The 16899-nt window shown below is 47.2% G+C and overlaps 1 protein-coding gene across 1 annotated transcript; it reads left to right on the top strand.

The window, feature by feature from the left end:
• The first annotated feature begins 3829 nt into the window (after positions 1-3829).
• On the top strand, positions 3830-15838 carry NET1 (neuroepithelial cell transforming 1). The gene is made up of 10 exons (XM_059816106.1): positions 3830-3928; positions 8538-8645; positions 9454-9624; positions 10411-10473; positions 10929-11025; positions 11148-11224; positions 11722-11979; positions 12241-12411; positions 13299-13485; positions 13876-15838. Exons 1-10 carry the CDS (start codon positions 3836-3838, stop codon positions 14274-14276), a joined length of 1626 nt encoding a protein of 541 aa, XP_059672089.1. The 5' UTR covers positions 3830-3835; the 3' UTR covers positions 14277-15838.
• The last annotated feature ends 1061 nt before the right edge of the window (positions 15839-16899 follow it).

The following is a 16899-nucleotide window of genomic DNA, read 5'->3' as shown; positions in this document are numbered from 1 at the left end:
AAATTGAATCCAGATGTCAGGCAGATTAGAGGCATCCAGGACCTGTGAAAACTGGGAAAACTGCCCACTGAGGAATACCCGCCTGCCTCCAGGCTCTGTTAATGCACCAACTCAAGTCTTCTCCTCTCCAGCCAGTGGCAGAAGCGAGATCTTTTGTTGTTGGCTCTTGTCAGCAGCAGCAAACATCCTCCTTGTAGGGTTAGGTATAAAATTAAGCAACCCTGAAGTGTCCTGGCTGATGGTTGGGACCGTGTAACCTGGCCGGACCTGAACTACAAGGATATTGAGGGCACTGTAATGATTCTTTTCCACTGAAGGTAGGCTGACAATCACAATCCAGGCCTGCTAGGGTTTTATATTAACTGTCTGCTCACTGTTTTCGCACATGATTTCCTTGAGTACTGCCAAGAGAAGAGACAGGATCAGGTCGGGAGTGCTGGCCACCCTGGACACAGGTGCTGGAGGACATATTCAGCTGTTGGGGGAGCATTCCTGCATGCCACGCTTGGCAACCCCTGGCACTAGCCAGATCCATGTGTCGCTTAAACAACGGAGTATTTTTAACTGTGAAAACTTACATCAGCCTGGAATTGTACACTGGAATTTGGATGCATGTTTTCTTAGGAATTCATCATTTGTTAATCTAAAATTTATTTGATGCTGCTTTGGGGCTGAAATAACAAAATGGCATGTCAATACCCTGGAGAGCATTTTTATTTAGTAGCAGCTCTACCCAGAATAACTTGCAGGAGCAAGGAATGTCACAGGTATGAGGCCGCCCAGGACTTCAGGCAAACAGCTCTGTGTAACAGCAGTCCTCCCTTCTCTGTGGAAATGAAAACCCAAGCTAAAAATAAGAGTAAAACAATGAGGGCTGGTTGACTCCTCTGACACTTGAACTCTTCCCAGCTCCCTAATTTGATAGTAGGATAGGAGTCACCGAGGTATTTTGCTCCTAGAAGTGAAAATCCACATTGGAGTATAGGGGAGGAATGCTATTAATACCCACTGGCAGGAGAGCAGGAAGAACTGGTCTGTTATCCACCGCTCAGCGCAGCAACCAGCCAGGCTGCATTCTCATGGCTTCGGAGCTGCCATGGCGTGGGCTGATCCCTGTCCAGTGGGCTGGAGGGGCAGGGGAAGGCACGAAGGAGGCCGGGGCCAGGGCAGCGGGGTAAGGGAGCACTGGGAAGACAGAGGGAGATGGTGTGCGGTAGAACATGCTCCGAGTTAAAGGGAAGTTGGGATTATGGTGCAGGGTGTGTAGGGTACAAATCCATAAGTCTGGCTTCGTTGCTTCTGCAGCACGAGGAACAACTTTCCTTTCTTTTTCCATTTGTTTTGGCTTTCATCAGAGGGTTCCCAAGTACCACAGCCTTGTTTGGGATGGTTTGCCCATTAGAGGGACGTTTGCACTACAATGACCTTTACTAACTTAGAGGTCATACTCACACTGCCTCTTGCTTGTGTCGTAAGTAGAGCAGAGGCAGGTAAGTAATGCGCAGGTATCGTAGCGCGCCCTGAGTTGCTCTAAGGCCATGCTGATGATCTTGCTGTAGAGGGGATGCCGTGGGCCTGGGGAATGGTTATTTTACCTCTGCAAGATCACCTTCCACCCTTGCTGCCTTCAAGCTTCTCCAGATTTATTGCCTTCCCTGTGTCGCATGTTGGCCAGTAAGTACCCATTGCACAGCGCATGTCTCCACCACCCAGGGTGGATTTTGCCTCGAAATGGTGCTTGATGGTCTCTACAGATATAGCAGGCATACAGAAATCATCCTGTCTGCTATAGGGGCAGCTGGGAACCACTTGGCTTAGGGTTTTTTTGTTGCTTTAAGGCCTTACCCACCCCTTGCTTTGAACGAAGGGCAGTTGTTCAGGGCACATAACCCTTTGCACGTGCCATGCCAGGAGGCAGACAGGGAGCCCTGTTGCATCAAGCCAGAGCTTTACGTTTCCACAACATGACATCAGCAGGCTGCATCAGCTGGAGCTTACATCACCAGGAATTAGTTAGCCTCACAAGGTGTCACGTAGAAGGTCAGGGATCTCCCCACCAGTGAATCACGTGCTTCTCCCCTGCACGGCAGCAGCTCCCTTCCCCAAGGGCTTGGGAAGGAGGAGGACTATTTAACACTTACGTCACAGAAAACACTTCATATGGCATGAAGTACTTCAGGACGCAGGACATCACGTTCTGGTCCTAACAAGAAGCATGTAAGTGCCACCTTTGTGTGCATCACTCTGCTTCACACCTTCCCCCTCGGCTCCTGGTTGTTCAGCCCTATTTTTAGTTGACTCTGCACAACCTGTCTACATCTCAGTAAAAAGAGATGCGCTCTCGGGGTCAAGAAGCATTCCCAACTCCTGAATCTTTACACCAAGTTTAACAAACTTTTGATCTTAGATTGTAGGAGAAACAGGCATGTTGGATACTCCCAAAAAACACCAGCAAACTCAATGGAGGGTTTGCTTGCTGCTCCCCAGAGCCATTGTCCCTTTGGTCTCTTAAAAATAATTGACTTCACTAATCCCAAAAAGGATTACCCGTATCTGAAACAGTCAGAGTCTGTCCTTCTGGCAAGGGTACGGAAACTCGCTGTATCCCAAGTTTCTGAGAATCCTGCAGTGGATGATCCTGAATGTCCTGGTCTCGCATCACAGAGGTTAAATGGGCGCAGATTTGCTGAGAGCAGCTCTCAATGGGAGAGAAGCAAACAAAGCTTTAAAAAAAAAAAAAAGCCAGGGGAGGGGACAGCAGGACTTTCCTCCTGCCCCTTACTCTGAAAAATGCCGTTGCAAACCCTCTGCCTGACCCGCAGCAGCCACGTGGGAGCCAGGGACCAGCTCGGCGGGGACCCTGCGCTACTCCTGGCCACCCCAAATTTACCTCCTCCCAGAAGAAGGTTGGTTAGCATAGGTAGGCAGCAACACAGCTGCCCTCCTATCACCAAATAAACTCAGTTTATTTTTACCAGTACAAGAGACCTTTTATTTTGGAGATTTGTAGCAGTGCCAGGAATAATATGACTTGAACAAACAAACAAAAAATACAAACCCTTTGCATCTATGGCCAGGCCTGCTGGGACAGGCTCTCCTGTTAGAAGAGGGGGAGAGGCTCAGCCCAGCCCCTGGCTAACAAAGCCATGCCAGCACAACCTTTAAAGCTGAGAGCAGACTTAAAAGCACAGGTCTAGACAAGAAATTTTTTTTTTTTTTTTGAGCAAGGAAGGCTGAAGCCAGTAAAAAAAACCCAACTTGTGGCGGCAAATGATTTATGCTCCAGCGGTGGCAACGAGAGCTGCCGTCAGGAGGAGCGCATCCCACCACCATGCTTGCAAGGCAGCCGTAGGCGGTGGCAGGCCCCAGCGCTGCGAGTGCCAGCAAAAAGGGGAAGAATCCCAAAAACCGAAATATACATTTGGCTTTGTCTCTTTTCAGCGCAAATAGCGAAAGCCCCATGCTTTTCAAACCACTTTCCATGGTGGGGTGTGATGAAACAGTCCCCATGACCCTCAGTGGGTGCTTGCATCGCGTAGCCTTAAAGTAGAGGCTCTCAGAGGTCCCATTTTGGGGGAGTTTTAGAAAGAAATGAGGGCTGAGAAAGGGGCCCACACGCTCCTCGCTCCCGGGCACCCTGCCTCTGGGGCAGGGGGCGGGGCTAATGACCAGTGGGCGTGGTTTGTGTCTGGAGGGGCGTGGTCGTAACGGTAGCCCCGCCCCCGCCGGTGAGGTTGGGGCGCGGCGCGGCGGTGGGCTCAGAGCGGGGATGAGCGCGGGCTGAGGCGGCGGCGGCGGCGGCCGTGGAGGGAGGGGGACGCCGCGGACTGCGGCCATGGTGGCTCACGACGAGCTCGGGGGGCTGCTGCCCATCAAAAGGACTATCCGGGTGATCGACGCGCAGAACCAGTCCTTCAGGGAGCAGGAGGTGAGGAGGAGCGGGGTTGGAGAGGGGGAAAAAGGGGGGGAAAGTGGTGGGTTTGGGAGCCCCCCCCCACCTTCCCGTTCTCCGCGCCTGAGGGGAGGCGACGAGCCGGCTGCGCTGCCCGCTGAGAGCCGGCGTGAGGTGCAGGCAGCGATTTAAAAAAAAAAAACAAACAAAAAACCGCTTTAAAAAGAAACGACAACTTCATAGCCCCTGGAGGGGGGTTGTCCTGGAGGAGTGGGACCAGGGACCCGAATCCGAGCCCGGCGCCTCACCTGCCCCCCTCCTCCCAGCGGGATTTTCGTTAAAAAACCGCCTGTTCTGTGCGTTCTTTCCACTGACAGGATTTTTCCTAGTTAGGGCGTTTGTTTGCTGCATGAACTGGAAAAAAAAAAAAAAATCATTGGGGTTGGTTGGGGTTTTGAGGGTGGGTTTTTTGGTTTGGGGTTGGTTTTTTTTGGTTTTTTTTTTTTTTTTTTTTTTTTTTTTTTTTTTGAAGTATTGTTATTTTTATCATCTGTTGTTATGTAGATGAGAATAATTGCGTTCCTGGTAGATGCTCGCATGCCTCCTGCTGCGACAGAAGGCAAAAGTTCAGCAGCCAGGTAGGGACCGGCTGCCCTGGGCAGGGTTTTATTGCCGAGGTTAGCTGGTGAGATGAGGTGAAAAAGAAAAAAAAAAAGGTGGCTCCAGACAGCTCTGGGGCTTGAGGGCTTCGGTCTGAGTGAGTCGCCAGCCTCTAAAAATCCTGGCTTTAAAACAGCCAAACTTGGGCAATCTCGTTGTGCAAAAAGGAAACCAGATGCTGGGAGAGAAGTAACATAAACCAGATCTCTTAAAGGAGAGTAAATCGCCTCTAATGCTTAAAACATGTATTTTCTGTAGGGTATAACCAGCACGCTGGGTATCTGAAGTTAAACTTTGGGTCTGGGCTTGAGTAATGACTCCTAAGCCAACACTGGTATCAGTGCCAGGTACTGAGTTGCTATCAAGAGCCGCTGAAGTTATCAGCGGAGTGCGAGGCTAGATTTCCCCCTTGGTCGTGAACAGCCTGTTGAATTTGAGAAAGGCGAGGGTTGTAATCTCCATACCGACAGGTCAAGCTCGAGCCGGGTTGTTCGGTTTGAGTGCAGACAACCGTTTTCAGAACAGAACTTGAGATTCAGCAAGCTCCTTGCACGTGAATCTTAAAAAAGTATAGTCAGGTGGCAATGATTTCTGTCAGGAGTTATTTGAGCTGGTGACTAAAATCCCGTTTTGCTTATTTGGCTTAATAGGAGAAGTTTTGCTGTGCATGGTTTTTAGATTTGTCACCATGTTTGTACTCATTGGTATGGGACTGGCACGTAGGACATTGCTCTCTAGTAACTGATCCTTGTAAAAACCACTAATTATTACCTAGCACAGGGGGAAAGGTTGTAGGCGTGTGTGCTGCTAGAGGAAAATATTCATTGCTCAAAAGTAGAGCCTAGTTTTCTTTCGAGCAGCAAGCTGCAATCTTTCCACAATGTGGAGAGTTAACCTGCACTTAAAAGAGAAGCACTTGAAGAAATTCCACTAGCGTGAAGTCTTGCCTGCCAGCTGAGGCACCGATTTAGCTTTTGTGTGTATGTTTATGATATGTTTATATTCACTTTTAATAAAGAGTCCCCTGGAAAAAAAAAAATTCTGAATGGAAGCAGAAGTGCTGTTGAACTCGCAGGGGTTTTAATTATCTGTCAGTGCTGTAATGCTTAACACCACTAGCTTGTTACAGAAACTTTGCAGACTTCATTCTAATCTGGGCTTCTGTAAGTAATACAGCGTGGAGACAGGCTAATCATTGTTTGCAAGTACAGAACTAAAAAAAAAAAATAATACTGAGCCAAAGTTATCTGTAGTATGAACTGCACTGAGTCTCGGCTTACACCGCGACTGAGTTTGACTGTAAGTGGAGTACATGACCCCGAGCTGAAACGCAGATCTCAGAGAAGGTGAAGTTTCTAAGGAGAGGAATTTTTTTTCTCCCTTCCTACCTTGGATCAAACGATATAGTTGGAAGGAGAAGAAGAAACAGATGCTTTTTTTTGGCAGTCAAGCCATTCATGTCTAAGAGCGCTCACAGGACAGAAAGTGGGATTTGTTTCTCTTTAAGAGAGGGGAAAGGGCCTTTTGCTAAGCTGAATTTGTAGCATACGCAAGTTTTTCTGTTGGCCGAACACCCCAGGGGAGCACATCGCATGTACAGAAAGCGCTCTGGTCATGTCAAGCTGTGCAAAATTCCTCCCTTGGCAAAGCAGAGGAGGGCTCCTCAGGAGCCGTGCTCCCTCTTGTTCAAGAGGGCAGTGCTTTTCACTTCAAGCCTGTCTTTACATGTCTCAGTACGTATCAACTGTTCTGAAAAGTGGCGATTTATAATCCCAGGGAGCCCCTTTGTACCGCCTGTCCCAGAGAGGCAGGAATGCCTTCTGCCAGACCTTGTGCGTAGGCATGTGTCACTTCAGCCTAGCACAGATGTGCTGGGAAGGCATTCACACGTGTCCCTCAGCACAGATAGTGTGTCATTGTATCTCATATCTGGAAAGACTGTGCAGTTGACCCTTTAACAGTGAGCTGCAAAAGACTGTACAAGAGTCCTAAAGTACTGAGGTTTCTTGCTATTAATTTTCAGTGTCACATTTTTCTTTTCCATGCTATTTATATCGCTGGCCTTGACAGAGCTGTGTGTGGCTTATGCCTGTATATTTTCTGCTTACATTCCTGCAGTTTCTTAAGCTTCTCTTGGCTTGTGTCCCTTTATTCTAGTACAGTGATATGTGGTTTTCTAGAGGTAAATTACCTATCCTTTTCCTCCGCTCAGAAACGTCTGTAATTAATTAAAGTTTCCTTGTTGTCTTTTGAGCCCGGCCTAGCTTTCCAGTCTTCTGCATAATCCTTTCCCTGACTGACTCGGTCTTGAGTGCAGTGGCTCATGGTTGGCAAAGGAAAGAAGCGACTGCGGTGTTCCTGGTGCTGTACCTAAACCCGGCTGAGGGTCAGGGTCCTGGGGTTGAGGGCACTCTTTTACAGCTTTTCCCCATTTCTATAGTACCCTCATAGTTCTGAGATTACCCAAACGTTTCAAGCACAGCTTTGAACACGCTTTGTGCTGTGCCAAGAGGTCTTTCTGTTCTACATCACTCATAAATGGCTTCTTTTCATGTTTCCCCCCTGCAACTTCGAAGGCTTAATGCAGTGTGAGCTAACCTCCTCTGTTGCTTAACACTGCGTGTAGGCAGAGAGACGGGCCACTCCTCGGGTCATGTTGCTGAAATCAGATCTTGCATATGTAGCTTTTATGCTTCCTCAGTCTCATGACTGGAATCTAGCTCTGTGTGTTCCTATTCTCCTTTTTTGTTTTCAGCATTTGTCACTTCTGTTGCTACACAGAAGCAAAGAGTTTGGGCACCTTATCTTGCAATCTCAGACTGGAAGTAGAGAAAGCGGAGAGCTTGTCCTAAGCAGTCTTCTCAGTCTTTGCCTTTTAGCGTTTTGAAATGTAGGAGGAGGGACACGACTGTAATTAACCAAAAATGCCTACTAAAGCTTCGGTAAAATTTCTGCTGAGATGAACTCAAAAAAGAGGCTGCTTTCATCAACTCATCTGAACTTCATGCTAAGAAACTTCCTTGTGATGATGAGTCATGTCCAACCGTCTGCCAGATGTTTAAGAGCACCAGGGCACCTCATCTAGCCTTTCTCCTAGCCTTAAGATCCGAGTCCATCTCTTCCTGGCGTCCCGTTGTGCACACCTTTCCTATACAGTCCTTACAACATGATATTTTTGATCTAAAATATGTAGGGTTGCCAGCATGATTTTAAGAACTGATCTGAGCTTAAGCAGCAGGAGGTTTCCATGGGGCGTTTCCTCTTTCTTGGCAGCATTTCGGTCAGGGTAGAATTGAAAACACTCTAGGCTCCCGGCAGGGATTAGTGGTGTAGAAAAGCAGAAGCTCTATCTTTCAAATCTAAAAAACGTGTAAGAAAAATTATGATGACTTGTGGGGGCTGAGGGGGAGCAGAAGGGGGAGGAAGCTTTGTAAACTGAAGGTTTTAGACTTTATCCACTTCATGTGTGCGTGTCCCTCGCAGGAATGTTCAGCATGTGGTCATTTGCTATTTGTTAGAATAGCTGCTGAGGCTGTCCTGGGCTCCGACTGCTACTTTTCTCTCCAAAATAAAATGGAAAAACACATTCTTTCTACCAAGGAAAAGATGATAAAATGGAGAAGCAGATCACAGCTCCATCTTTAGATGACAGTCATTCGCCTTGCGCAGGAAAATGCTTCAGTCTATTTATGTTCAAACCGTAACGGTCCCTGTTTGAGCCCTAATTTGAATTCTGACTGATGTGTATGTTATCTTGCCTCTTTTACACTGGGCAAAGTCTCTGCAGTTTAATTGCAGCCTTAAAGTTCAGACAAATATTTACAGCCTCTGCTTTCCTTTTAAGATGAATGGTTACTTCAAAACACTCTCTTTGCTGTGTTTCCCACTCCTTAAGTGGGTTCATGCTTTTTAAACCTGCCTGGGCAGCTTGAGAAATGAAGTGGGAGTCACAGCCAGTACAATTTGTTCTCTGCTTTATTTACAGGAGCCAAGCAATAAGCGGGTTCGGCCTTTAGCACGGGTCACATCCCTGGCGAACTTGATCTCTCCTGTAAGAAATGGTGCAGTTCGGCGCTTTGGGCAGACAATACAGGTAAAAAGCAGAGCCTTCTAGTCCTAGAAGTCTAGAGACATGGGGATGGTACTGGCTGTACGGGGGTAAAACAGGCACTGGGATTTCAAGGTATCTCTTGAAAATCTCCTATATGATTCACGCAAGGACAGAAAGCTTGTTTGGGACTTGGGGATGAAGAAGAGCTCAGGAGTTCAGAGGTAGCTTGCTAGATAACCAGGTTATTGAGGGTTTAAGCAGTTAAAAAAATAAACTGATTCAGATAGGGAGAATCAGTTGATAAACTGTTCTAGTACTTGAGATATGTGTGTGGGAGCATGTGCTTAAATGTGAACTGACCCCGCTGTTCAGCGGTCTTTCAATAATGTTAGAGAAGTGTTGTCTAAGGAACACTATACTCCACGCATGCAGATAAGAGTGCATCTGTGTCTGGGTTTTGGTAACATTATAAATTACGAGAGCAAAGTTCAAGAGGCTCGTGATTAGCCCTGTTATAGGTAGAATTATGATCCTAGTTTATTTACTTCCTCATACCTTGGAAATAGACCCAAGCTTTACCTGCCCATCCTCCTCCCAAGCACTGCTGCTGGATCAGTGCAGGGGGAGACGCATGGAAAAGCTTGCCAAGCTCTGGGCTCTCGGGGCTTTCTCAGCAGCTTGATTAAAGTGTTCCTTTTGCTGAGGAAAAGTGTCTGGGTGTGTTTTCCTGCCCTGTACAACAGAGGAAGATGAAGGATTGGGAGGGGTATGGATAATACTGTAATACTTCTGTACTTCTGAAATGTGGCTCTACATATTTTTTTTTTTTTTTATTTTTTAATCCCTACAGTCATTTGCCCTTCGCAGTGACAGCAAGTCTCCTGGCTGTGCCCAGAAGTCATGTAGCAGCAGATCTGCTGCTCCTACACCTCCTAAAAGAAGAAACAGCGTACTTTGGTCTGAGATGTTAGATGTCAGCATGAAAGAGTCCCTGAGCACCAAAGAAATTAAGCGCCAGGAGGTAGGCTGTCTGTTAAACAGCAGGACTGAGAAAGGCAGCCGAGGCCTTGGCTTGTGCTATTTCCTTGGCGGGGAAGGGAATAACGAGCATCTGTGGGGGACTTTATCTTCCTACGCACCTTCATTTCTAAACTGCTAGATTTATTTCTGCATTAGGCATGGGAAAAGGTAGGCTTCTCTCTCTTGAGTCACTAGGGAGTTCATCTCCCCAGTTTGACCCTTCAGAGATGCCAAACTCTTTCCGTGGGGGTGCTCAGCATTTCTGAAATTCGAGACCCAGCCACTCTGGTTGCTTTGCAGCAGACCCAAAGTCAGGTTCCTTGTAAAGCCAGCTGTCTTTCTCTTAAAGCTCTTGACAATTGGTTGAAAGCCAAATAACAAGGCCTTGGCTTGCCTTTTTCCTGTAGTTCTTAGACAAATCTTCTAATGACAACACAGAAGCTGACTAAAAGACGCCTGGGATTTGACCTCTGTGGTTTTCTGGGTTTTGTTTTTTGCGTACTTGCCTGTGTAAAAGCAGTGATTTAAAAGGCGCTAATATTTAATTTGGCTTGTGCATGAGCGTCAGAGCTTTCACACAGTTGTAAGTAATGTTGCTTTCTCGGAGCTGGGAAAGCCGGCAGATTTACTTGAGGTTGTCATGGCCAGGTGGCATACAGCAATTCAGATGGCAAAACCGCCTATTCAAGCTGCAGAGACAGGATATACATTATGTGAGCTGAAAGGCCCTTTCAGGGGAAGACTGGAATTAAAAATTACTCTTGATGCTTTATCCCCATCCTCACAGGCAATATACGAAATGTCCAGGGGAGAGCAGGACCTAATCGAAGACCTGAAGCTTGCCAGAAAGGTGAGTGGTTTTTTTTCCTGCAGTCAGTAATCATATTACAGATAACAATGAAGTTTCTTTGCACCTCTAAACATTACGCATCAGCTTTATCAGGCCCAGAATCCACAGCTTGAAAGCTGGCCTGGAAAGTTGACGTGAGCAGCCCTACAGCGCTACCAGTACTGGTTTGATTGCAACAAACCCAGCCAAAAAGGATTGCACTTTGCAGTCCTGCAGAGCTAGTTGGGGAATCCCTCCCCCAGATGAGAATAGTTCAGGCAGGGAAGTCCTTTTCATTTGAAGGCTTTGATGCCCTCATACAGAGGTGAATCTTTTAGCGATGAAAGTCAATGTTACTGTTTCTGTTGGCTTCACTTCATATCCATCCTGCACATGATACATCCCCTCATATTTAAATTGTCAACTTTTGGGTTTGGGAGATTTGAATATATTTTAATACTGGCGTTCTTTGACAGGCCTATCATGATCCCATGCTGAAACTCTCTATCATGTCCGAGGAGGAACTCACCCACATATTTGGGGACTTGGATTCTTATATTCCTCTGCATGAAGGTAAGAACAACTGGATCATCTTCACATAATGTGCTGACTAGGAGTTAAACTCTATGCTTTCTCATGTTAGAACCATTTACTGGGGCATTGTTGCAATTTCTATTTTTGTGTTTCAATTCCAGACTTGTTGGCAAGTTTAGGAGAAGCAACAAAACCAGATGGAACAGTGGAGCAGATTGGGCCCATTCTTGTGAAGTGGGTGAGTACATAACTTAGAGACAGTAGGCTAAAAATGCGCTTAAAGAACGTTTAAAGCTAGAAGCTGAAAAGCTGTGGGCTTTTGTGGCCTTGAGCAAAAGATTGAAACGGAAATCCTGGCTACACTGAAAACAATGGGACTCTGTCAGCCGTAATGGGCCACGATTTCACCCTGGAGACTTACACTAGTGTGACTGCAATTATTTGCTGATTTATGTTTGAAATGTCTATATCTTCTGGACTGTTTCTCACTAATGTGATTTCAATAGTGCTATCACTGTTAATCTCAAACATCTGAACTTCAAAGGCATTGCAGGCAGGATGCCCTTGTTCTCCTCACAAAAGACTAGCTACATATACAAGATTGTCTGTTAGCTTTTTTTTATTGAGCAAAGTATCTCAGTAAGGGAAGTAGAACTCCCCGAGTTTGCCATGTTAATGTGATTTGCTTTTCCTACATGGAATTTGACTCCTGAATATTGTTCTGTTCTCCTGCAGTTACCACGACTCCATGCCTACAAAGGTTACTGTAGCAATCAGCTGGCAGCCAAAGCACTTCTGGATCAGAAGAAGCAGGACCGGAGAGTGCAGGACTTCCTTCAGCGCTGCCTTGAGTCTCCTTTCAGCCGCAAGCTAGACCTTTGGAGCTTCTTGGACATTCCTCGAAGTCGGCTGGTCAAATACCCACTGCTCCTGAAAGAGATCCTGAGGCACACTCCCAAAGACCATCCCGATATCCAGATTCTGGAAGAAGCCGTAAGTACTAGGGATTTTGCGGTCATTGTTCTGATATAAGCATGTCATTCTGCAGCTTCAGAAAGCTTTCCTAAACCCTCAGGAATTTCGTGGGGTGGTTTTCTCAGTGGCCACAAATCTGTGACTTGTAACCCTTTGTGAAAGCAAGCAAGAGATCAGTCCGCATGGATTCCATCATCTGGAGTTCTTAAATAGCACTTAAAGGGAAGATACACAAGCAGAGGTCCTTATTTAATGATTTGTAAACATTTTCGTTTATAGATATCCATAATCCAAGGAGTCCTCTCTGACATCAACCTGAAGAAGGGGGAGTCAGAGTGCCAGTATTACATTGACAAGCTGGAGTACCTGGATGAGAAGCAGAAGGACCCAAGGATTGAAGGCAGCAAAGCTTTACTGTGCCATGGGGAGCTGAAGAATAAAAATGGACATGTAAGTCCCTCATGTTCACAGTAATTAATTCTCAGGTTTGAAAACCTTCCCTCCGAGGTAGTTAAAACCATTCGTCTGTCATGCAAGGACCAGGAGCCTTTCCATCCTTTGGGTTAGTTTAGACAATTAGCTAAATTTAAAAAGCTGAAGAGAAAGCACCTGATGGCAGTCTGCATTTCAGGGTGTAAGGGAAAGTTTCCTGCTGACAGCTTTACAATTGGCCTTCAGAAGCTGGAAAATAATTAGCACAAAATTACCATAGAAAGTGTGCTCTGTGCCCAAGCACTCCATCAAAAGGGATTTCCTGCCGGCTGTTTACTTTCAGGTGCTCTGACATTCCCCATTATGAGCGCTGGTGCACAATTCTTCCAAACAAAAGTGTTCCTGCAAAAGCCTGTTTGGCTTTGAGATGAACTGCCGTAAGTTTATCTCCCACTGCCGCAGTGCTGAAAGACCCTGCTCTACTTGAGGGTTTGCTGCCTTTTGTTCTGGCTTGCAGGAGTAATCTTGTTTTAAACATCAAACTTTTTCTGTTTTCTTTATTTTTTTGTTGGTTAGGGAGTTTTTTTGTTTAAATTGGCCATTACACTTCCGTATACCTGAAGTATTTTGTATTGTCACAAAAGATACTGCTTCTAATCATCCTATTCTTGCCATCTGTAAATCATAATTCACTTTTTAAGGGTCGTTAAAATAATAAACTTGCTGATGTAAGTCTGGTCTGTGCCACCACTGCCAGGGCCTTACGTTGCTGTAACAGGAAACTGTCAGAAAGTTAACATGGGTGAAACATCAGATATCGTGGCCGTGAATCCCAGTCGATGTGTAACCACTTTGAATACAGAGTAAAATGCTTTGGTCATATTCAAATGTGTTTTCCCTTTCAGAAACTCTATGTCTTCCTCTTCCAAGACATCCTGGTTTTGACCCGGCCGGTGACTCGCAATGAGCGTCAGGCCTACCAAGTGTACAGGCAGCCGATCCCCGTCCAGGAGCTGCTCCTCGAAGACCTGCAGGATGGTGATGTGAAAATGGGAGGATCCTTCCGAGGAGCTTTTGGCAATTCAGATAAAGGTACGGACCAAACCAGCTCTCATCTGCTTGGGAATCTGTTGGTGAGGAAAGATTACACCCGGGCATAGATCCCCATGGACTGAGGTTCTTTTTGGGTAGCAGACATGTGACATACGTTAACGTCCACCTTTAGACTGTCACTGCTGGGCTTTGCAGTTTTATATTTGGTGGCCATAAACTTATATATGGCGCTTTGCAGTTGGTGCTCAGATTAGAAAACATCTATTTCAACATGTCTCTGCTCCATTGTGGGCTTTGGGGTTTTTTTTTAATGGGGTTTTGAACGCTTTCCCTGAAGCAGAGCAGGGCAGGCCAGGTCGCTTGTCTAGCAATGGAATCTCTAAATATTGAGCTAGGAACTGATCTGCTTTTTCCTATGTTTATCTTCAGCTAAAAATATCTTCAGAGTCCGTTTCCAAGATCCCTCCCCAGGCCAGTCCCACACGCTGCAGGCCAATGATGTCTTCCACAAGCAGCAATGGGTTAATTGCATCCGAACCGCCATCGCTCCCTTCCAGCGGACTACTGCTGCAGCCGAGCTGAAGGAGCTACCAGAGCTGAGCGAAGAGTCGGAGGAGAACAACCCCTCCGCGCCCAACGTCAAAGCCCAGAAGAGGCAGTCTGCCATGTCTGGCATAACCGAGATGGAGCTAGACGAAAGCACATCTGAGTGTGGCTCCGTCCTGGACTCCGAGGAAGCCAAGGGCGTGAAAACACACAGAACACCGTCTGGGCACAGAAAAACGAGGGAGAAGCAGCTAAGTGGCAAGCGGAAAGAAACGCTAGTGTAAAGAGGAGCTCAGCTACAGTGGAAGACTGTTTATTTATAAATAACGTGTACATTTTTCTTGTAATGTGAGCATGATTGGATTCACTCTACTGAACAGAATTTTTTTTTTTTTTTATGTTGTAATGGCAGCTACTGGTACACAGTTAACACTGTTGAACTGGAGTCTGTTTTTACAAACGTGGCCACTTTGAACCTGGTTTTAATGCTGTGAGTTATTCGGAAGCCCTCGTGCTTTTGACTGCTCGTGGCAGATTTGAAGAGCATGCTTTGGTTTCTGAAAGATTTCCGCACGGGGTGTTTGAGGCTGGAAAACAGTAAAGCTAAAGCAGAAGTTTGGGCCGTCACCGCGAGCCCGGCAGCACCTCCCTTTGCAGGGGTTTTGGATCAACGCCGCAAGGGTCCTTTTAAAGTGGGCTCAAAAGCTGAATTCCCGTTTTCGTCTTGCCTTGTACAGAGCATGTTTTGCGGCGTATGGTTATCATAATCCATGCCACTTTTCATTATAAAAAAGGAGGAAAAAAAAAAAACAGACCCCAGGTTCAACAGGTTCTCAATTTACCTACTGGAATCTTTCATCTTAGTGTGTCCTTTGTACATTCCTCATTTTCACTCTTGTAACCTGCCAGATATTTAAATTTTTTATTAGTTGTTTTGTTTCAAGTTTGTTTGGGGTTTTCTTGGTTTTCCTTGTTTTTCCTTTTTTTCTTTTTTTTTACTTTTGTATTTTTGTTGCTGTTGTTCAGACTTGGCATTTCCTTTCAAGTATTCGATCCTCCTTGCTCTGAGGTGCGCGTGTATGTACCGTTTCTCACGTCACTCCACAGTTCTGCGGAGCACAGGCGAGCCACAGCGTTAGGAGCCGGTGGCTGGGAGGAGACGCTCAACGTACCCTGTTACGATGAGCGACGTAAACGGCTCGTGAGCACTCTGGGCTACTGAAAGAGAACTGCATTGCTAATGGGGTTTAGGAAGGTTTTAGGCACGTTGCAAAGGGTTTGGGGAGGGAAGAGGAGCAGCAGCTAGAGGGGAATAGCAGGGAGTGAAGGTAGATTTTTCTTGTTACTGTTGCCTTTTGGAAATGAAGTGCCTTCCACAGGGAGGCAGGACTGGAGGCAACCAAGGGGTTATTGCATGTGGTAGAAAGGTAGAGAAAAGAAAGCGTTTGAAGCTTATGAGGTGTAAGGATGGAAGAGTTAGTGGTTGTATATACTTGTAACGGCGACACTGCCATGTTCTAGCGGTCCAAAGATTCGTGTGAGAGATGCCAGCTTGGTAACTGCGCTGCAAAGCGTTGTAGGAAACAAAGCGGTGACAGCTTTGAGCAGCACCAGCAGGTTGTTCCTGTCATTCGACTGGTGGTGACGGGGTGAGGACAGCGATCCCAAGACACCCGTCCTCAAGCGTTACCTGAAACCTGTGCTTGAGGAGCCATAACTCGCCTGTAAGGGGTTATTGCCTGTCACATGTTTGGCCAGTAATGTTGGAAACGGGAAGAAGGTGTACATAGACACAAACGTGTGGTTCTCTGTAAATGTGTTGTACAGTTTCAACTGCCAAGTACGATTAAATTCCTGACAGCCTCTTGCCTGCCTTGTCCGAGTCACTGCCTGGGAGGGACGTGCTCCTGCCGTGGCTACTGCCAGACGGCAGCAGGTAAGCGCGTACCTGCGCTTCTCCGAGCCCACGCAGCTGGCCTACCGCCGGGCGTAGGGCTGTAGCTGTGGCTTTATTCAAAACCCTCTTCTCTGTCACAGTTCCTCTTTGCGCTGCTGCAGCCAAGTGGGACACGAGCCGGCAGTTTACAGCTCTGTGTGGGGTGTAGGGCCCCTGCAGCCACCGCCCTTCATTTGCGACGGGCGGTCGCTGTAAAACAGGGCACAGCTGCATGACTCACTCCAGCGCTTGCATCACTCTCCTTTGTGAGTGGGGGAGAAGGGAGCAGTGGCGATAATCCCTGCCTTCCTGGGGCACTGAAACCTCCTTCCTATGGAAAAGAAACCATCCCTCAGAACTGAAAGGGTCCCTATTTAGCGAATACTTTAAAATCCTCTCCTAGATGAACCAGAAGCAGGCTTGAGTGGAAGGGGGACCCCGCTGGGCAGACTCCCCTCCACCAGGGCAGCTTCCCCAGGGGCGGTGGGGAGCACCCGGTTATCATCAGTGTGACGTAACCGTCAGGGCTCCCCAGCCCTCCCAAAAAGCTGCAGCCTGACCATCTAGGGGGGTGTCTGGGCACGGCTGCAGCTCCCGGGGAGAGCAGCCCTGGCTCCACGCCGGCTGGCTGTGCTCCCCTGAGTCTCCCGCTGCGCTTGCGGGGCCCTGCTCAGGAGGGAAGGCACAGCTCAGTTTGCAGGGACAGGGTTTACGGCTGAGCTTTGAAAGTGAAGCTGAGTTTTGATCAGGAGGAGGCTCAGCCCTTCCCAAGCTGGAAAAAAAGGCTCCTTTTGTCAAAAAAAAAAAAAAGGCATTAATGAGTTGCTGGGGCACACGGCTCATCCTTGACGGAGGGGAGATCCTGCAGAGAGCCTGATTATCCTCCCACGCATCAGGCTGGGGCTGAACCTTCGTCTCGTCGTCCCGTAGCCGACAGACGGCAAATTAGCCAAAAACTTAATTTTCCTTTA

Source organism: Gavia stellata, chromosome 4, assembly GCF_030936135.1.
Source record: "Gavia stellata isolate bGavSte3 chromosome 4, bGavSte3.hap2, whole genome shotgun sequence".
In the NCBI taxonomy this organism is placed as follows: Eukaryota; Metazoa; Chordata; class Aves; order Gaviiformes; family Gaviidae; genus Gavia; species Gavia stellata.
The sequence above is the reverse complement of the archived record's forward strand: the minus strand, read 5'-3'. Positions and strand labels throughout refer to the sequence as shown.